The sequence below is a fragment of the Drosophila ananassae genome, chromosome 2L, assembly GCF_017639315.1.
Source record: "Drosophila ananassae strain 14024-0371.13 chromosome 2L, ASM1763931v2, whole genome shotgun sequence".
Classification (NCBI taxonomy): Eukaryota; Metazoa; Arthropoda; class Insecta; order Diptera; family Drosophilidae; genus Drosophila; species Drosophila ananassae.
Genome location: NC_057927.1, coordinates 2,130,250 through 2,152,621, shown reverse-complemented (window position 1 = coordinate 2,152,621; position 22,372 = coordinate 2,130,250). Strand labels below are relative to the sequence as shown.

The window sequence follows — 22,372 nt, the reverse complement described above, 5'->3', positions numbered from 1 at the left end:
TTTTTTTTTTAAATATAGGTTTTTGGTTTTTAATTTATTTTATTTAATTTTTTTTTCACTTTTTTCGAGTTTGTTTAAGTTTTTACTTTTTATTTTTAATCTTTTTCTTTTTTATCTTCTTGTTTGTCGGGGTTGTTTGTTGTGTTTGTGTGTTTTTTTTTTTTTTTTTTTTTTTTTGTAATTTTATTTTAGTTAATTTTTTCACTTTGTTCGTTTGATTCTTTACTTTTTTGGTGGTTCAAAATTTATTCATTTGTATATTTTGTTTTTGTTCTCTTTTGTGTCACTTTTTTCTTGAAAAAATTCCACTTAGGGCGTTGAGGGTTAATTTTTTTCACTTTTTTGAGTTCGTTTGATTTTTCACTTTTTGGTGGTTCAAAATTTATTTAGTTTGTATATTTTGTTTTTGTTCTCCTTTTGTGTCACTTTTTTCTTGAAAAATTCCACTTTGGGTGTTGAGGTTATTCTAGTTATTACCGGTACGTGATATAAGTTTTTTTACATAGAAACCTTTATTTTTCAGGTCTATGATTTTTATTTGAGGCACTCGCGAATATCTTTTTTTAATCGATATTTTTAATTAACGCGTGCCCCACGTTGGGCGCCAATTATAATCACGACGGGTTTTAACTTTTAAAAAAATATATATTTAAACTTTATTAGGTTTCATTCCGATCTTAAGTCTAACAAGGCATTATATCTTAACCTAAGCTAGATTCCGACTGACCAGGCTTGAGCTGATTCTTTTCCTTCTTGGTTCGGGATCTTCCCGAAGTATATTACGAATTGAATTCCGAAGAGAATTTCCCGAATGGGATTGCTGTGATCAGCATGGAAAATTTGGGTATCAATACGGATGCTTAAAAAGGGGAGCCGCAGTGGCGTGATTCTAGCGGATGTTTAGTCTAATGTTGTTTTTGCCGTGGCCGGCTCAATAGGGGGAATTTGTTTATTTCATTTCTCAAGCTTGGTCTTCCGTTAGGGTGCTAGATGCGAGTGTGGGAATGTTTATATTATAAAGACTCAAAAGAGCTTGGTGGCAAGTGCCCAAATAATTGTTTATAATATTCATATAAAATATGGCTTAAACTTCTAGTTAATTTGTACAAGTCCTGGTTCCATCCACCTTCCGTATTTCTTGCTGGATACTTGAGTGTTTTATTGTTGACACAAATAATGTCACTCAAAATGTCAAAAAGAGGCCGCTGTGCTCGTGTTTTTGGGTTTGTTTTTATTCCAGCCGGTTGCCAAGTGCCGAGATTTGACATACATTAAAGTGAGTTGTCAGGTGCGTGTTTTTATAGGTAACAAGCATAAACGTTGAATAAATAAAAAACTCCCAATTGTCGTCAATTCGCCATCGTTTATCACTCATTTTCCGTAAATTTTCCCCAACTGGCAGCGATTTACCGAAACGCCCACAACTAATTGTAATCAGCTGGCACTCCTCTGGGAGTTTGGTGCGTCAATTACTTAGCCTTCATTGAGAGGGAAGCAGCTGCCGCAAGTCAAATAAAACATATTACAAATGACTCCCCCGTCCCAGAGAAGAATATTATAGCAGCCACTCGCTACCCGCCACCTCGACCGGCATTACTCAGCCTTAAGAGCTCGCAATCTGACAAATTTCGCACAAATTATGCGCTGGCCACAAAAATGATGACGACAACGATGGCGATGGATTCGGATTCTGATGCTGATGCTGATTTTGGTTTTAGTCTCGGTCGTGGTCCTGGTTCTGGTTCTGGTCTGCCGTATTGTCCTGTCAGAGGGATAGAAAACGAGAGGGGCCGGCAACAAAAGGCGACGAAATTATTATTGCATTAAGTGGAATTATTAAATTTCATCGACGACGCCCGGCGTCGCCAGCTTAGCGAGAATAAAAATAAATAAATCTAATCAAAAATAAGCACACAAATAAAATGGCAAATGATAAAAAAAAGAAATGCGGCAGGAAGAGGACATACACAGACCAAATAAATCAATAAAAGGAGACAATAACACGAAATGTGGTCCCCGGCTTTCTTCTTTTCCTTTTCATTATACCCTTGCAGAGGGTATTATAATTTTGGTCAAAAGTGTGCAACGCAGTGAAGGAGACATCTCCGACCCTATAAAGTATATATATTCTTGATCAGGATCACCTCCTGAGTCGATATGAGCATGTCCGTCTGTCCGTCTGTCCGTCTGTCCGTCTGTCCGTCTGTCTGTTTCTACGCAAACTAGTCTCTCAGTTTTAGAGCTATCGAGTTGAAACTTTGCACACATCCTTCTTTCCTTTGCAGGCAGTATATAAGTCGGAACGGCCGGGATCGGTCAACTATATCCTATAGCTGCCATATAACTGATTGATCGGAAATGCCATAACTTTGGTGTTTTTTTAAGTTAGAGGGTTGGGACTTTCCACACATGTTATGTTTGACCAAAATATCTTATGTAGAAAATTTCATAAGGATCGGCCGACTATATCCTATAGCTGTCATAGAACGATCGAAATTGGCATAACTTTGGTGTTTTTTAAGTTAGAAAGATGGGATTTGGTACAGATTCTATTTTGGGGAAAACAATCTGATCTGCCAATTTTCATAAGGATCGGCCGACTATAAACGATCCGCTATATATCTAATAAAATAAGATGGGTGGCGCCACCTAGCGGACTGCGACTGAACTGCAAGGGTATATCAACTTCGGCTCCGCCCGAAGTTAGCTTTCCTTTCTTGTTTTTATTTTATTTTTTTTTTTTTGTGTTTGGTTTCGGGGCGAAAAGTTTGCTGCGCCACTCAAATCAACATAAACTTTGATATATTGTGTGCGGCAATAGGCGCGGCGCTGTCCTGCCAGGCATGTCCTGCGTTGATTTAATGGCCGCCACCCCTTGAGGGTCAGGGGCGATGAGTGGCAGGGTAGGGTGCCGCAGCAGCCAAACTACTTATTACGGGCGCTGCTTGTCTCCATTGTTGTCAATTCGGTCGTGTCTTTGACAGCAGCGGGAAACTCGGCCACCGACCCAGTACCCAGCGCCCAGTCGGGTATTCAAATTGTAGTCGCATCATCATCTTTATGGGTATTGTGATTTTGGAATTAATTGCCGCCAAACACAAGCACACACACACAGACAGATAATAATTCGGTGGCGCCGCAGTGAACAAGTGCTTAAAGGATTTGGTGTCCTGTCGCCTTTGGGTTCAACGGAGTTAAGTTGGGTTCAGGATGAGAGCTCCATTTGGGGGCAATGGGAGCAACAGTTTTCCGGGTCTCCAGGATCTCGGCCGCATGGTTACTTGATTGCCCTCAAAAGTATGCAATGCCTAATAAATTCAGTTTTATGTTGCTGGCGCTCAATTTTCGCTCCCGCTCGCTTTTATGACAGATCATTAAAATTTTTTCGGGTCTTATTTTAAGTAGCCTGTTTGTCTTGCTTTTATGGCGCTTGATTCGGCAACTCATCCCCAAGGACGAATCCATAGACCGACCACCGACCACCGCCCACCGTCAACCGGACCGGGAGTCAAAGGGTGCATTAATATTGAACTTTATTGTCTTTAGCGGGTCAGTTTTTGTTCGGCTCTGGTTGCCAGTTAACTGGCCTCTGCTGAAAATGTGTTAATGGCGGTCGGTGGCAAGTGTTTACTGGACCCGAGATGCGAAAACGGATATGGGCTACAGGATATGGGATACGGAATAAATATTGAAAACTGGCCGGGGCTAATTATGGTGCCATAAAAAATGGCGGGTGCTGGGAACGCAAATGCCGGCCATGAATTCGTAATGCCGGACCGGCTCCATAGCATATCCAATTATGATTCTATGGAAATGCGCTGCCAGCTCCAAATCCCATTTCCCAAAGTCTCAATCCCCAATCCCCAACAGCATTCCGGGCAAAAACCCGAAAAAAGACAAGACTTCAATCGAGTTACTCCACTTACAGCTTCACATGGTCTCTGACCTCACATTACGTATACGCCCCAGCTGTTTTTCTCTCTACTCCCATACATTGTTTTTTTTTCCTCTTTTCTGTTGTAGCCTCAGACAATTGCTTTGGCTCTTGGTGGCAGTAATGGTGGTTGTGGTGTAGATGAGGCACACGAGGCTGCACGACCCACCGAAAAAAGGCAAATACTTTGGCAAACATTACGTATACGCAATACTGATAATAAATGCTGTGGCATGCTTGTTGAGACGTCGTCATTGGCGACACTTTATTATTGAATATGTCATCCGTTGCTCCATCTAACCACCCCGCCCCCCACCGTCATCCAATCCCATTTGCATAATTGATCGGCAACGAAGCGCGAATGGCAAACGAGAATTGTAATCGCCGGTCCTGACTTCACTTCCATTTCCACTTCCATTTCCCATTACACTCCGCCAAACTGAAGCTAGCTACTTTAGTCGGGGTTGGAAATGTCCTGCCACGCCTCCTTATTGAACCCGAAGTGGGTGAGCAACCCTGCCTGTTTTTTGCGGCATCAAATATTGATGCACAGCAACGTTGACGACGGGCGCCCCATAATTGATGCATGTGTGATTTATGTGCGTCCTCGCCACCGCGTTCAATTGTGCAAATCAATTTCAATAATCGACAACCAGTTGGAGGCAATGATCGAAATGAAATAATAGATACATGTCTGCAACGTGCCATGGGGTGTGGCCTGAACACAGGTCCCTCGAGAGCTCTCCAGCCTAAATTTGCGGGTCTCGATAAGGATATTAATGGCAATGCAAACTCTGACAAAAAGGAAGCTATTCGTAATGATTTCAGCAGTAATTTGAAATGACTGGGGGAGGGTAGGAAAAAAAATCTTAAAACAAAAATATTGAAGCAAGTATGTGTTTAAAAGCTCCTACCAAAGTTTAATTTAAACCTCTTATTTATTTGAAGACTCTTACTTTGATATCATTCAATCCACATTTATTCCTCTTTTTTTGTTGATTAGATGTGAAAAACCTTGTTATCCTTAAACGAGAGCCAAATCCTTGAAGTGTAAGCCACTAACTAATGATCAAAAGCCAGCAGCGCGTGCTACCAACGATGCAGGTACTCGTAACTTGATGGTCCACCGCCCATCTAACTTACTCGCCCCACCGACAATCAGTCAGCCTCAAATTGTTTCTAATTAAGACGCCCCTTTCGATGGCCAACTCTTAGCCCCTGGCTCAACTCCTTCCTCCAGGCTTTTGGCTCTCCTGGCTGTGCACTCGAGTGTTGTCTATGGCAACGTCTGGTAAATGTTGTCCGTACTTGGACTCGGCACTCAGGGCTTAGAGGACATGGGTCCCCAGGCCTGTTTACAAGCTCAGTTGGTTGCAGGCACACCAACACACAGCTAACACACCCAGCAGTACTGAAATTCCTGGCCCCGACTTTTCCGGCCCGAATGTCAAATTTCGATCGAAAAACAAAAACAATTCAATAAGGTTTGCTCTTCGAACGTCAAAACAAAGTAGGCGAACTAATTCTGCCGGCCCTCTGCTGCTGCTAGAGTTCGAAATTATGCATATTCGATATTAGTTATTAATCACTAATATTTTCTAGTCATTCTAAATATTTTGCCCGAAAAACTCTCACCCCATGGTTCAATGATTAAGGTATCTGCCTGTTAATCGTAAGGTCGTGGGTTCGATTCCAAGCGGAAAAGTCTTTATTATGAGTTGATTTTTGTTTACTTTCATTTTATTTTAATATCGCAGTCTCAAAATAAACTGTTATATTCAATACTTTTTTTTAAACGGGGACTCTTAATAATTGAGATTGTTTTAAACATGCAAATTTGTAGAGGTATATTATAGTCAGTCACAAAGTACGCGCGATTCCTTGATAGCTTAGAAGCGTGCATGTCGGTCCAGTATACAAAAGCACTAAGGTTCGAATCCCAGGGTGAGTAATTATTAAATATAGTTTTCAATATTAATAATGTTATGTTATTTAACATATTAATTTAGTTTAAAACATAAATTAACAGAAATTTTTAAGGAATACATAAAAAATATTGATTATCAGATTAGAAGAATGTAAGAGGAAATTTTTTTCTTTAATTTTGGGTTATGAATGCGACCTGATTTAGCCACCTTTTTCACCGCGGAATCATGCTTTCTTTTCCGGCCTGATTCCGCTCTGAAATTCAGGTCTGAATCAGGGGCGATTTCGAGACAATTTTCACGCCGGAATCCGGATTCGAAATCCGGGCGGATTCAGGGCTGATTCATGCCTGAAATCGAATTCCGGGCCGAGAGGACATTTTCAAAAATTTCAGTACAAAATTCCGGGCCGCTTGTTCTAGCTTTCCGGTTGGATTCCGGGGTGATCCGGGCGGATCCAGGGTGAATCCAGGGTGATTCCGGGGCGATTGGTACTGCTGGGCACATTCACACACACACAGAGATAGGGCGAAACTCACATGCAGCCAAAGGAATTTAATTATAACTTCTGTAACTAATTTCCGTTTTTGGGCTTACGGATGTACGGGCCATATGCAAAGTGGCACACTGGGAAGCGGCTGGTTATCCTGCGAATAGCCGAAAATGCTGCACAAATTAATATTTAATGCATTCGAAATTGGCAGACAGCTGTTCATTGAATATTACGCATACGCCGGATATGCCAGATTTCTTTGGGGGCATTAAATGATGGCGGGGTGGTGTTAGTGAGTTGGAGTAAAAGTTTTGGCCGTGCTGTCGCAGAAATTAACACGTCGCCGGCATAAGCATCATCATCATTATCATCACCGCCTCATAATCATCGGGCTCATTTACGTGACTCGCTGTGTCCATTAGACCGACAGCACGGACAAGACAGCCCAAAGGATTACAGCATCCCAGGGAGTTATTAGACCTATCAGCATTAGCAGGGACAACCAGCCGAACGGGTGAAAGCGGGGAGTGATGCAAAAAAAGACAGCAACAAAACGGCCAGAAAAAAAGGGAATGAAGAGCCCGGCTAACTTTTTCTGCCACAACTTTGGCCTTGGCTTAACCCACCGCCACGCAGCTTAACCCCACTTATGCACAAGGGGATCGACGGTGCTCTCGGGCTAATTTAAAGTTTGTTTTATTTAAAATAAAATAAAATATTAAGCAAGCATAAACGAAAAGGGACAGTCCCCGGTGGAGTACGGTCAACACAAAAACAAAAAAAAACAGAAAAGCAAAATCCGAAGCCGAAGCGGCTAAAAGAGAGAGAAAGATGCGGCGTGGAAACCAATTTTCATTTGCACTTTTGATAAATTAATTAAATGCGAGAAAAAGGGACGATAGAATCTTTAAAATAATTAATTAAATAAACGGACGCTGACGGCGACGCCAACGCCAGCGCCGACTGCCGACTCTGGCAGATAGCAAGGAATCAAATGAAAGACAGACTGACATCGGACAGCCGACAACCGAAAGCCGAAAACAAAACCGAAAACGCAAAACACAAAACCCAAAACGCCAAGCGAACTGAATGCCAAATGATGAATGCGCGTCAAAGCAGCCAAAGCAAATGAATGGAATAGAAGGGGTGAGGTCCTGGGAGGAGCATGGAGATGAAGCCGAAAGCGAAGCAAGCTGAAATTATGGCAACCAACTGACACAGAAATCCATTTTTCATTTTCAGTCACAAGACATCCTCCCCTGGAAACCCTTTTTCCACCTATTTCCCATGTTACCCCTCCTAACCCCCCATGTCCTTCGTCCTTCATCCATGGGCCTTTGCCTACTTATTTATGAGCTTGTATGTTGTAGTTGGTCAAACACACCAAAATAACAACAACAAAACCAAATACAGATGAATGTTGAAAAAAAATAAACTGTTCAGTTGGGAGAAGAAAGCCCAACGACCAGCGAGAGAGAACAAAAAAGGGGTACAGATTACAAACGAAAAATAAATAAAAAGCAACAGCAGTAACATGCTGCTTACTGATTCTTCTTACTGATTGTTGCTGCCTTTGCTACTGGCAGCCAAAAACAACAATAACAACAAAAACACCATTAACAAAAAAACGAAACACAACAGAAAAAAAAGAAAGTAAGAAAAGAATACAAAAATCGAAATACAAGACGAAACAATGCACAGGATACTGATGAGCGAAGTTTGGATTCCCTTGAGTGGGGTAATTCCTTGACTTTGCATAAAAATACTTGGCATAACTTTTCGGGTCGGGCCAAAAGGTACAATATCTCACTTTATTGTAACTTTAGCATTTCCATTTACTTAATTGTGAAAGTAATCTATACATATACATGAAAAGCCGACAGCGAAGAGCCGACAGCTTTTTGAAGAGTTTCTCCTGAAGACTCATTCTTGAATTTGAGCCTGGTATTTGCATAATCGCCACCCTGCTGCTAAGCTTAATTAATTCTACATTTTATATTATATTTGTTTAATTTTGGCTTTAAAATAGAACCAAATTATTTTTTCACATCATTTACCTCCGTAGAAGTCGTAAACAGCTTTTTCCTAAGCGGATATGGCAAAAGTTACGTGGAAACTATCCGAACCCGTCAGCTAGGGCATCTCGAGCCGCATCAGTCAAAGACCTTTTCTTGTTTTTTATCCACCTTTTTTCCGTTGTTTTGTTTGGCGAAGCGCTTTTCTTTTGCATTGGTCTCTCGTCTTCGCTTTGGCATTGTCTGTTAAATTTCGTATACGCCTCGCAGCACACAACTTCCCAACCGTCTGCTGATGAGTGTGTGTTTGTGGGTGTGTGTGTGTGTGTGGCATGCAAACAAAAGCCGCTTGTCTGTCAGAGTCGAACTTGAAAACTTTCTTGCGACGAGATTTTTTTTTCGATTTTGGGGTGCAAATCGCAAGAACAACAACAAAAATGAGTTGTAAATGTCAAAAGCGTTTCGAGGATGCCGTAGACAATTTTCAAATGCTGGCAATCTGCAAAGCAATTTGAAAAGAAATGAAAATATGCGCAATAATTTACACCCTAGGCAATTTTTACTCCCGCACATCCTCCATGCCCTTTACTATTATCAATCCTTGTTTGGATTTTGTCGTTATTTGTATACTCATTGGTCTTTAAGAACAGGGTATAATATTTGAGTTTCAAGTTCAATAATTCTGGAAAATCTTTTTTTAAGTATCAAGTTAAGTATGAAGAAATTCTTAAAAAATATTATTGAAAATATATGTTTATCCATTTAGAAAAGAAGAAACTTATGATTTCTAAAAAATTATAACTGAACACAACAAAAAATTATTTTAAACTTAAGATTCTTCATATATTTTTTTATAGCATAAAATCGTTATTTTAAAAATCCAGTTGAAAATTTAGGAGCTTCTTATTATTTTAACAACCCTACTACCCCGCTACTCTAAAAAGTATGCTATGTTTTTAAAGAACTCCACAACTATGTATTGTATGTAGCAATTGCCAAACAATATCCAACAAAATATTTCTGTACCATCAGTTTTCTCCAATAATTTTAAGTTCCATCTGTAATTCATAGCCTTAAGGGTGTCATTTAGTCGAAAAACTCTCCAGAAGGATGTTACTTGATTTTTTCTGGTATTGTTGCTTGTGGCATGACATCTCTTCAGAAGGCGAATGACGATTGTGACGGCCACCCATATTCGCCATATTCGTGCATATGTGTGAGCGTGTGCGCTTGTGTATTTTGGCTGTAAGCAGCTGTCAGTGATTTCTGACAAATTGATTTGACACTCGACAGGCGACCAAGGGGAACTGAACCGAGGAGCAGTCCGGAATGCGGTGCGGCCGAACTTTTGGGCCAGGCGCGTGTGCTAAAAAAAGATGAAAGCCGCCGCTTGTTGTTGCCATGTCTATGCGTGAGAGAGACGGGGGGAGAGGGTGAAAGCGACAGCGAGTGGCTGTCCTGCTCTCCTAGCCAAAAACGAAAGAGAAAGCCAGCTAAGCAGAAGCAGCAGCAGCAGCATCAGCATCCGCAGCAGCAAAGAGTTGTTGGCCCAAAAAGAGCGGAGCGTGGTGAATTTTTTTATGCTGGCTGAGCTGGTTGTGTGTATATGGATTTGTTATTGTTATGCCCTGCAGGCAGAAGGGTATGCCATCTATTCAAAAAAGGTTAAGGGTTCACAAGCTAAGACTAGTGATTTCAAATAGCTTAAAATTTGAAATAAAAGCTTATAGTTTCCAATCAAAGGTAAAGAAGCTTATCATAGAACTGCTTAATGGATATTTTTTGGTTATGATAAGTTAAATAAGTTTCTAAGTCTTAAAAGTAAATCAGATTATTTATTAGTTAATTAATATTCAATATTTTATCAAAATCGTGTTGCATATTGTAATTTTGTAGAAAAATTGAACATCTTTAAAGATTAAAAAATAGATTTCAGTGAAGCATTGTTTGTTTTTGAAGAACGCTTTTACTAAAAAATTCATTTTATTTAGATTTCCTGCCAGCCCTAAGCCCGGACATGCTTTCCCAGGAAATGCTGTGCGTCTGGCAGCTTGATTGGATGCCCGCCTTCTGCCCGCCAGTTAGTTACAGCTAGTTACCTGCTGCGCTGAGCTCAACGCAGTAACTTAGCTTTAGCGGCTTGATTGACGTTCCAACTGATTGACTAGACTAGTGACTGACGGACTGGACTGAAATCGGAGGGAGTGCAGTGGGGAACGGGAGTGTCGGGAGTCGGATCCTGCAGCATAACAAATGGTTAGGGTGACGGAAACAAAAAATGGGAGACTTTTTAAACAGGCATGGGAAAATGCCATTAGATGAGCAGCTGCCAACGTCAGTGAACGGCGTCTCTCACTTGACAGTTTTATTTATAAACTGTGCAAATAAAACTGTAAATCACTAGGGACACAGTTCGCAAAAGAGACGCACTTAGCCAGATGGAAAGAGATGGCTAGATGGCGACAGACAGAGAGGGAAAGAGTGAGAAAAGTGACCTACATAAATGGCAGGCTCAAAAAACAACAAAAAATAGACAGCAACGTAGGGCAGCATTGCCGCCACAAATCAAACAATTAATTTTACTGTCTGAAATTCCAGCACTAAATCAACAGCCAAACAATTGAACCATTTAACTATGTAAATAAAATTAATGCTCCCAGTAAGTGGAAGCTAAATAAAACCGAAAACTGGATACTGGATAACAGTGGACAGTGCCACCTTATGCTGCCGGCAAAGTAAAGTGAAGCAAAATATCCATTAAAAAGCAATCAATATATGGAAAATAAATGCCAGTCACTTTTCCTTTTGCTCTCCGCTTTTCTCATCTCATTTCATCTAGTTAAGAGCCTCTGCCAGCCGCATAATCTGAATTTAATTTACCCCCGCAAAAATACAAAAAACACCCAAAACAGCCAGAACAGCTCAGCTCAGCACAGTAGAGGCCGGGTCGGCTGGAAAGTAAGGCAAACAAAAATTGAAAAATGTCAAAAACGAAAATGAACTTTGCGGGTGGTCTTGGTTCTAGTTGTGTTGGTGTTGCTGTTCCTGTTGCTCTTGGTGTTGGTACTGGTGCTGGGTAGCGAATGAATGGCCATTAAGTAGCACACCCATGGAAGGGAAAGACCCCAAAAAGAACCTCAAGCTCAAGGTGAGTTTGCCAGAGAGGGATGGCTTCAGCGATGCGAGAGCAGTGCGGCCGAAAATATTCCACAGTGAGTTGCCATTTTTGCTGCTCCAACATAATTTGTATGCCCCAGTCTACTCCTGGCCGCCCGACCGCCCTACCTCCCGCCTCCCCCGCTTTGGCCTCCATCTTACTTGACCTGATTCTGGTGACGTCATTCGGGTAGGCCAGGCCACACTGCGAATACGTAATGTGCGAATCGGGCTGCATTAGGCAGATACATTTCAGAAACTGGAGAAACTGGGAAAACTGGGTGGTGTGGCAAGTGGATAACTTGATTAAATAAGGAAGTTACCAACGCGAATACATTATTTCAAGGCATTTGTTTGACTCAAGCAGCACAAGAGGTAAAGTCAAAGTCTTTTCCAAGTGAAACCACAGAAAGGAGATGCGGGACTGCTCCTAAACATTTTCCATCTTTTATTCCATTTGACGTGCCTTTGACCAGCCACAGAATTGATATCTTCAATTTTCAGCTGCAACTTCGTGAGGAAAAGACAAACACAAAAAATAACATGAAAAAAAAAATTGAATAAAAGAGGAGTCAACATGCAACTTTCAAGGCATGGAGAACTGACAGCTGGCACCAACTTATAACTCAAAGTGCTGTGGGGCAGCTTCTTTCTCTTGTGCCTCAAAGAAAAAAAATATATACAAACGCACACACTCACCACCACACCCACAGTCACATAAAATTCGAGAGGGTGACGGTGAAAAGATACAAAACTTGCAAAAACCAGAAAGAGAAAGAAAAGTTTCAGTTACGTGCTGTTGCTTTTAATTGAATTTTTTTCCCACTGTAGCTTCAGCTTCTAACTGGCCAATGGTCCAATGGCCTGACCAAGCACATCCGCCGGTCGTTTCCGCTGGACCCTAGCTTTTGCCCCAACACCCACACCGACTGCTACACCACACCCCGCCCACCCCATCTCAAGCCCCATCAACATGAGCAGGCTCTGGCCGGAGGGCAGTTTTCTTGTTATTTCCAACGCGAAGCAAAGTCGCAAGTCCTTAAGCGGTTTATTTTACTTCACACTGATTTGCAGGCTGCGAGGTATCCCCAGGTCCCATCCTCAGCCCCCACCCTCTTCTCCAAGGCCTTTACACTCGAAATTAAAAATAAGGATTATTGCTACCTAAATACAATTTATGGAAATTATTTTGGGCCACCTAAATAATTAATTCCCATACGAACTTTTAAAATTCAAACGGAAAATAGACCTTAAAAAGTTTAAAAATGTTTCACAAATTCACAAATTAGATACAAATTGCAGTTTTTTATCATTTTCCAAACCATAAATATAGTTTATGTTTTGCCAGTGCATCTTCTCCCCCATTTGCTGCTTCCGGTTTTTATGCAGCAAGTTTTTAATTAAGAAGTTTCAATTTAACATTGCCCATAGACTGCACTTCGTTCTCCAAGAGAGCGCATTATCATAATAATTTACTTACTCACTTAGCGGGATGATGGACGATGAGCAGGACCTTGGGGGCGTCCCACTTCAGAACATAATCGTTGGCGGGCTTTTGTTCATTTACCCGTAGATTCCGGAGGCAATGAGATACCCTTCAGTTTGAAAGCATATTTTTAATTATTTATAAGCTCCATACAGAAACTATTTGTTTTATTTTTGGCATCTTAGGCCCGAATGTGAGCTTCCAACCTGGGCGAATAATGCCAAGCCAGTGGCCGTGTCTCCTTGTTATTTTAGTCTTGTGCGGCGTTTTAGTTTCAATCGGTGCATACTACACTATGATACATAAAAAGCCCTTACGTAAGCTTGCAAAAATATCAAAAAGTCCTCATCTTAACGCTTCTTTTTAACAGAATTAGTCAGCTGCTTTAAGCTTGACGGAAAATGCAGGGAGTTTTGGAATTGCGATAAATCGTTTCAAAGCCGCGAAATAACTACGTGCATTAACAAACGGAAGGTTTGCTGCCTTAAAAGCTCTCAAGTAAAGAACATACTCGACACGGAAGAATATTTGGAGTAAATAGAAAGGAGATGCAGGAACTAATGAACGTGTACATTTATCATGTGATGACGTGTTGTATATCTTTGCAAATCAATTTAAAATTTTTTAGTTTCCTAAGGGCTTTGCTAAATTTTTAAGTGCTTGTTTTCAATAAAACCCGAGTTGACCAATATATGCGGTATTAAGTTATTCCATTCCATGAATCCATATTAATAGGAAATTTTATTTCAACTTTCTTGAATACAAAATTTAATTAACTCTGATCAGACACAAGCTGGGAAATATTTTTCCTAAAATTTCTATCGCTATTGGTATACATACTAGTATTATTCTTCATCCAATTATCTGCCCTACTATCATTTCCACTAGTCTATCAATTGAATCGTTATGCCTGTGATAAGTTCAACATTCTGTCTGGGCGGCATCCTTAACCAACCATCCCACCATCCGGAAGGCCCTTGGCTAATTTAGTGAGTTTGCTTTACCATTTTCCCCACTCACCACCAATAATACTGGCAACTCATTTGTCTGGGCCTGGGACTGCTTAGCTGGCCCAATCCATTCCCACCGGGCTGATGGCGGCCACTCGAGTGGCTCGTTCGAGCAACACTTGGCATTGTCCCACACAAAATCGCCCCCAAACCGCACCATCGACACCATCTGCCCCGCCATCGACACCACTTCCTGGCCATTTTCCCTACTCTAATGAAGCGCAAATGTTGATGTAAAAATTTAATTTAGTTCGTAACCCAACGATGCCACACACGCAGATCCTTTCGACTTTGCCGGAGCGAATGGAATGTCCAAATGTTTATGCATCGTGTGGCGAAACGCGTGTTTACCTTCTAATGTGTGCGTGACATGGACCCATGGGTTATACACACAAACGCACGCACACTGACATCCTGCATTGAATATTACGTATACGCAGTGCTGTCCTTCGCTCCCTGCGATGGCAACACAAAAAATAATAATAAACGATGCCACCACGTACATGTATTAAAAACAAAGCGCAGCGCAGAAAACGCTGACAGGCCCTTTGCCTTCGACTGCTCCACCTCCGGCTCGTCCTTCTCCAGATCAGGCTCCCGCTCTTGCTGCTCTTGCTCCTGCTCGTGCTTCTACTGCGGCTGCTCCTGCTGAAACCACTCCTGGTTCTGCCCATTTCGAATCCACGGACGCTGCGAACCGGCAACAGAAGCCCGTCACAAAGCAAAGCTAACAAACTCGGTGCAGAATGGAGCGGAGCAGAACTGTGACCAGCGACCGGAAGGGAATGGGCGGGGATGGATGTTGGTGTTGGGGCATGAGCGGGGGCGTGAGAAGAGAAAAGGAAGGGGTTAACACGGTTGTGCCACAGACATTCAATGTCGCTCGCTCGCTGCCAGGGCTTTTTACGAGAACAGTGCCCTAGTATTATCGAACTTGAAATATATTTTATTAAAATTTGTGTTATAAATAATTTTGTGAATATTTCAGTGTTCAATTAATAATATAATAGTATTATTATTTAAAATAATTCTTTGAATATAAATAAATATATATATATATCTACATATATAGCTATAGTTCTCAATAAAATATTTCAAGTTGTTTTTCCTTATTCTGAAAGGTCAGTTGAAAGGACACTTTTATAGTCGCAACTAGCAGTGGGTTAATTAATATCAAAATACATTTCAATTTCTTGTTTTGATTCCAACAATTTGACAATGCCAGGCGGCATTTACAATAGAAAAGTTTCGTCGCTTTATAAATGACTTCCCAAACTTAATTTAGTTTTCAATTACTTTCGGGCACACCTTCAATCAGTGTCCAAAGCAGACAGGCAGGCAGAACTAACAACGACATCGGCGGGTCCCGGCAAAGGATTCGAGCCGGGGTGAAAGTTGCCCTGCTATCCTCCAAACTGGATGCCTCCGAAAGCACCCTGCCTCTTGTCCACGCCCCTTTGTTTATGGCTTTGTTTGCACTTTTGTTTATGGGTGTACATTTTAAACGCTATGAGCACCTGGTCCGCCATCATGTGTGGCTCTTTGTGAGCTCGTGTGTGTGCTCCTGTTTGTGTTTGAGTTTATGCTTGTGTGACCGTTTCGTGACTTGTGTTCATCCTCCTCCAAGTTCACCTCACCGAGCACCCCGCCTCCAAGCCAGTAGCCACAAAATGAATCTCCAGCTCCAGGCTGTAGTGTCAGCTGACAGATGCAGTGATTTTAAGCGTCCATCAAAAGCTCCAGTTTGACATTTAATTGTTGCACATTGTTGGCGTTTCAAGCACCGGGATCTGCCTTATCCACACATCACTGGAGAATCAGGGCCAGGATTTCGCTAACGTTGGTCATTGTTCCGTAGGTTCAAGGTGAGCCGGCGGTGGAGCGACCAAAAATACCGCGACCAAGCCATAAAAGACCAAAGTCATGTGCTTTATTACACATTCAACGGCATTGCGGCAAAAGATTATACCATGTAAGGATACAAAAAAGGACACGCACACACACACACTCCCGGACAGGTGTATTGGGTGTTAGAGGTGGGAATTAGAGCGTGACTCGCTCGGATCCCTGCGTTAACAATTGCAAATGGAATTTGATTAAAGTTGTGTTTCTGCAATGACAGAAGCTCCCAGAAGGTTACATTTAAAAAGGGATCTGCTCAGGTAAAACATTAAAGTTTCTAGATTAAAATTTAAACAGAAAACGTGGTGGTTGTGTTTCATCCCTTTGACAGGACGCACAGTCAGCCTTGGTGGAAAAACTTTCCCAACTTTACACGTGTTGGCAAACGTTTTGTGGCTTCAGTTTTTTGATTATTTTTTGCCTTTGGGGTTGGCTTTTGCCTAATTTCCAACTGTCACCGGAGATGGCTTTTGCAGGACCTCCCGACACACACCGGAGCCCCATAGTCTCTCTCACACTCCAAGCTGCGCAGACCATTTTCTAATGGCCTTTTCGTGGTCAAGCGTTTAAGCGTTCTGGGCCCCGAACCCCAAAAACCCGTTTGGCCCTCACCTTTGACTCTCTGTCACTTTGGTTTACTTTTGTGCAACCGCAAAAGTCGTTGTTGCTGTAGGAGAATCCCCATATCCTCCCACACATACAGACTTATCATTGCACACACATGCACGGACACACAATCACATACACATACACACCTTTTCTGACCATTTCGCACACGATGTTGCGGTCGTGTTGACATTTTAAATGCCTTTTCATTTGTCTCCCTCCATTCACTTTGCTCCCGGCGCTAATTTCGTTTCATTTGCACTTTAAATGCTTTAAAATTTGATTTCTGATTTAATTGATTTTAGCACTTATTGCTATTCTTAGCCTTCAGGCTAATCTATTAGAATTGAGGTATGCAAATAATACAGTTTATTTATATTAAATGTATTTAATTTGTTAACAGCAAATAAATGTTTGTACCGGTCTCTTTAAACACAAGTAAATACTTTATTTATTCTGACCATAATTCAACAGTTTGGACATTCTTTGAGATGCACTTAAAATACTTTATTTACAAGGTAAATATGTAATATGAATTATAAAAATTCCATTTTAATGAAATATTAATAACCACATTCACTTTGATGGCAATTTTCAATAATTAAATAGCTTCAGATTTTTTTGTTGGTAAAAATTAATTTTACTATTAACTTAACAACCGATTTTAGCTTCAACTTAATTAGTTTTTTATCCCCGCAAGCTTTTCTGTTGATGAGATCTTCCATCCAAACGTACACATATGGGACTCATGTGTGCGATATGCGAGAAATTCCCGAGATTATATATCCATTCCCTGGCTCTGTCTCTCTAGCCAACTTCTTGCATCCTCTTGCCCCCTTCCTGGTGGCAGCTGGAGGAAAAAGTTTTGCTGCAAATACAAAATATTTTCCATATTAGTTTAGAAATGTTCTCCTCGACTCCTCCCAGTGGATTCTGGTTTTTCTGGTTTTTAGTGGTGGCATTAATTAAATTTTCATTTGGCTAAAGAATATTTCCATCTGTGCTGGAGCAAGAGTTTTTAGTTTCGAGTTTCTGCGTTTTGGGGACGCTTCGCTTTTGAATTGAATTTTCGGCATAACCTTGGGGAAAACAGACATTCGCCAAACGGTTTTGTTGGTGGGGCAATTAAAAGCAAATTTTCCGCACGCAGACCTCACAAAGCTTTTTGAAAGTAATTAAAAAATATCACGTATACGACGCATGTGCCCCGGGGGACCGATTTGCCGGCCTATTTATGACCGACCGGAATGGCTATATTTTTCCTTCCTTAAAACATTGAGATAATGGCTGATTGCCAAAAAAGCACGAACATATCTTGGTATTAAGGTTTACTTTTATGAGCTGTCTGGGTAAAGTTAATGGAAATCCTAGATGGGATGATAATGCCAAATCAATTTCTATAATTCATTTGGGAGGGGGGACTCAGTCCTTTCCCCGTAAGGTAGCTTTGAAATCTCCTTCCCAACCAATGCATTCACTTTGCCAATTAAACCGCACACAAACGCGGCTTTCAAACAATTAAATCATTATCAAGTGATTGATTTTGGGGCCACTCACGGCATCCTGGCGAAGCTGGCGATGAGAAATGTTTGCCGAATAACTTTCCTCGGAATTTGGTATAAAACTGTCGACAGATTTTCACACACTGTCATGCATGGAAAATGACAAATAATGAAGTAACCAAACAAGCAAGCCAACAAATATATAAATAAATAAAAGCCAGCAGTCTGAAGACAGAAGAAGCGTCGCCTGGCAAATATTTGTGAAATTCTAAACTGTATTTAGGCCAATGTGATGGTGGCAGCAGCAAGTGTGCTTAATGACAAAACTTTGCAAATCAGTAAAGCATTTTATTGCCACACACTTTCCAGGAAAGGGACAGTCAGATGTGGTAAGTCGTCACACACACACACACACTAGCTCTCATTTGGAGTATGAAAACCTCATAATCACATCCTGCACAAATGCACACAAAATGGAGCCGAAAACTTTCTATCTCTCAGTCAGTCAGACAGCCAGCCAGCCAGCATGGCAAAACTCATTTGACTGCATTAAAATTAACATTGCAGTGGTGCGGAGAAGTTGCCAAGGCAGCAGCAACAACTTCATGCCTGCCTGCATTTCCTCTCACACAAAGGCGGAAAAACATTGCGCATACGACCCGTTCAACGCCACGAAAAACTTTTCCGTCCACAACTCAGCTTCAGCTTGAGATTCGGTTTAGCTGCGTCTTCGGCATCAGCTTCACCTTCAGTTGCAGCATATTTGCCGCTAAATCAGTTATGAAAGCTAAAAAAAACAACATCGTAGCCTGATAGCTACGCCCTACACGCCCTAAACGCCCCTTACAGAAACGCCAGGACTTCGTTTACCTGTGCAAAAATTTAATTACAACCAGTTTCGCTAGCAAAGAGTGCACGAGAGTTTTCATATTCATAATTAAAACTTTTGGCCATGCCATCCAATCTAATCAGCGACCGAAATTTTCCGCAGCAAATTGGTTTGACATTTTCAGTTTATTCACGCTTTCGTCCCTTCGCCTCTGGCGTGTCTGCTGCCGCTAATAAATAAATTATAATTTCAATAAGGACCAGCTGAAAAACTAATTTCCCAGTCCCGCCCTCGAACAACTGTGAAAATCTCATCACCCCATTTAAGCCGGGATTTTGTTGTAGTTCCAACTGTTTTTGTAGTTATTTCCTCCGCTGCTTTCAAATTTATTATTAGATTCTGTTTTCCGAGAGCTGCATTTCCGGAAAGACAGCAGAAAAAATGTGGAGGATATCTTAAAATAACTTTGCGGACGTCAAAGGCCATCGCTGGAGGCCATATGGTCCTGCAAAGCGTTTTCCACGAGTCTTGAAGGGGATCCCCCAGAAAATTGGACGAAAAATCTAAAAAATATTTTGTTCTTAGATTTTGATACAAAATGATGGGGGATCGGTCTACAAATCGTTTAAGGTACTCCTCTCAAGAATCGGATGGAAATTGGACAAAATACAGCCATCGCTGGTGGCCATATTGTCCTGCAAAGCGTTTTCCACGAATCTTGAGGGGGATCCCCCAGAAAATTGGACGAAAAATCTAAAAAATATTTTGTTCGTAGATTTTGATACAAAATGATGGGGGGTCGGTTTACAAATCGTTTAAGGTATTCCGCTCAAAAATCGGATAGAAATTGGCCAAGATACAGCCATCGCTGGTGGCCATATTGTCCTGCAAAGCGTTTTCCACGAGTCTTTTCCACGAGGGGATCCTCCAGAAAATTGGACGAAAAATCTAAAAAATATTTTGTTCTTAGATTTTGATGCAGAATGATGGGGGATCGGTCCACAAATCGTTTAAGATATTCCTCTTAAGAATCGGATAGAAATTGGCCAAGATACAGCCGTCGCTGGTGGCCATATTATGTGGGGCATATACAGATAGACATGACTATATTGTCTCCCTCATGTAGTTTTTCTGATGAGGGATTATAAATTAGATAAACTTGCTAGAATTCACTCTTTTTTGATTTCTTCAACCATATTATTCCATTCCTGGCCCTAAACGGAAGCTTTTGAACCGATTACGATCTCCATGGTAACATGAGGTGGTGCCTCCACCGTAATGCACGTACTTCCGCCCCCTAATCCCGTACACGCGTCCACTTCAGTGCTAACCAGTAACAACAAGCTTAGCGCCCGAGAACAAGCTACAAGTCAAGCAGTCGCCGGCAGAAAGCAAAAGCCAGGCAGCATCTGCGAATTTTCAGCAGCTTCATCTGCATTCATCGCACACCCACACAACCAGAGAAGCACTCACCGACACACACACACACACAAACTATGGCAGTTGCATTTACAGTTCCAGGTCATGGACAAAATGGCGACGCCTACGCAGCAGCAGCGGCGGATAGATAGATTGTTGGTTACTCGTAGAGTGAGAGTGCAAGAGAACCGGTAAAATAGGAGAAAAATATGCGAGAATTTGCTGTTAAGAGCAAAACGCGACCTAGGCGCTCATCTCGTGTCCCTGTCCCTGTCCCTGTCCCTGTCCTAGTCCGTGTCCGCATTCCATATCCCGTTTTTCGTAGTCCGTGTTCCGTAGTCCGTGTCCAAGACCAGGCCTCTTGGCAAATGGCCAGCCCACGTGTGTGTGTGTGTGTATGTGTGTGTTTGTGGGTATCTGTGTGTGCCTGACAATAATCCAAAAGTTTTACAAGCAAAACGAGAGACCATTACATGGCGAAAGGGCTGGAAGAGTCAGAGCCAGAGACAGAAACAGAAACCACTTGCAAGCAATTTTCATCAGCGATTCTTTCATTTTTTTTTCGTCCTATGCATGTTTGTCAGTGTTTGTAGGTCTGTGTGTGTTGGTGGAACATTTTCCAGTGCCGCTGACAGCTGGCAGCGTGTGGATTTCAGTGGCATGACCGCAGGCGATGCCGCCGCCACCACCATAATACAGAGCAAAAAAATCTGAGTTCTCAATGAGATAGTAAGAAAATAAAGGTTTCTTTGTTGCCTTTCAAAAAAATCTATTACCATTTCTATCTAATCTATAATATGGCTTAAACATATTCATAAATATTCAATTAATTCTTTCCGTGTAATAAAAGCGGCATCAACGACAGAGCCGACGCCATGACAACAAAAGTTTGGTGGCTCAGAGTCGCAGGCTAAAGCCAGTAGCTGGTAACTGGTAGATGGTAGCTGGTATCCAGTAGCCCAGTAGCCGGATAACTCGGACTAGGACCTGGAGCTGGAGCTAAAGTTCATTGTCTATGGCAGACGACGCCACAAAAGGTAAACGATTTGAGGCTCTGTTCCCGATCCAAATAAAAGACCAAAAGCCAGTGCTTGCCCATTTTGGTGGAATTGAAGGGACGGGATGGGGAAACCACACGAGGCTGCGGATTCTGGAAGGGGAGTGCTTACCATAAAACTTGGCCAGACCAAGCCGACCGGACCCAAGCTCACACACTGGCACTCGCACACTGAGGGGGACTTGCCTGGCCATTTGGCAAATGGGAAAATATGCTGAAATGTAAAAAATAAAAAGTTTGCACTTTATTCTCGGCACAATGCAGCCACGCCCACTTCGCCAGAGCTCAGTAGCCGGGTGTTAATAAATTTAAAGTTGGTTTTAGTCGCCTGGTCGCAAAGTAACAGCCGACAACGATGCTGAGAACTTTCTCCTTCTCATCTCATCTCTTTAAAAACATGGAAAAAAACACCAAAAATTGCTGAGATGGATATATAAAAAAAATAGACTTGTGACTGAGAAAAAGAGATGGAAGCATTTGAAAGGAAAGCAACAAAAACAGACACATAAAACAGAAAACTTTCTTTAAACGCTGCATGGCTTGTTATTTCAGCTTTTCCTAGTCCTGTTCCTCTGCTGAAAACTCTGAAAAACAAAAGCAGAACAAAAAAAAATCGAGAAGAGAAAAACGTTTAACAGTCTGTGCCACACTTTCGGCCAGGACATTTATATGGTTTGTTTTGAAGTTTTTGCTTTTAAACTGGCACTTCGTTTAAAGAGAACATGCATCCATATATTCATCCATTTGAAAGTGGACTTTTCTCTCGGATAAACCAAAGCAAATTCTATAGCTTGGCCGAAGACAAATATCCATCAACACAGCCAGTTCTGAGTGTCCTTTCGAGTTCAATCCTCTTATGCATCACTAGTCATATTCCTGTATTTTTTTCTCAAATTCTCAAATTTATTTCCAATCCAACTTTTTATTAAGTACACACAATAGTCCTTACTTAAGCAATTTTCTTTTCAAAATAAATTAGAATCTCTACATATATATTTTGTATATAATATCGATTAAAACAGGTGCAGCGCACAACAT

At 41.5% G+C, this 22,372-nt stretch overlaps 1 protein-coding gene across 1 annotated transcript; it reads left to right on the top strand.

The window, feature by feature from the left end:
- Window positions 1–13,112: 13,112 nt before the first annotated feature.
- Window positions 13,113–13,700, top strand: LOC26514676. The gene is made up of 2 exons (XM_014911833.3): window positions 13,113–13,326; window positions 13,380–13,700. Exons 1-2 carry the CDS (start codon window positions 13,227–13,229, stop codon window positions 13,544–13,546), a joined length of 267 nt encoding a protein of 88 aa, XP_014767319.1. The 5' UTR covers window positions 13,113–13,226; the 3' UTR covers window positions 13,547–13,700.
- Window positions 13,701–22,372: the final 8,672 nt, after the last annotated feature.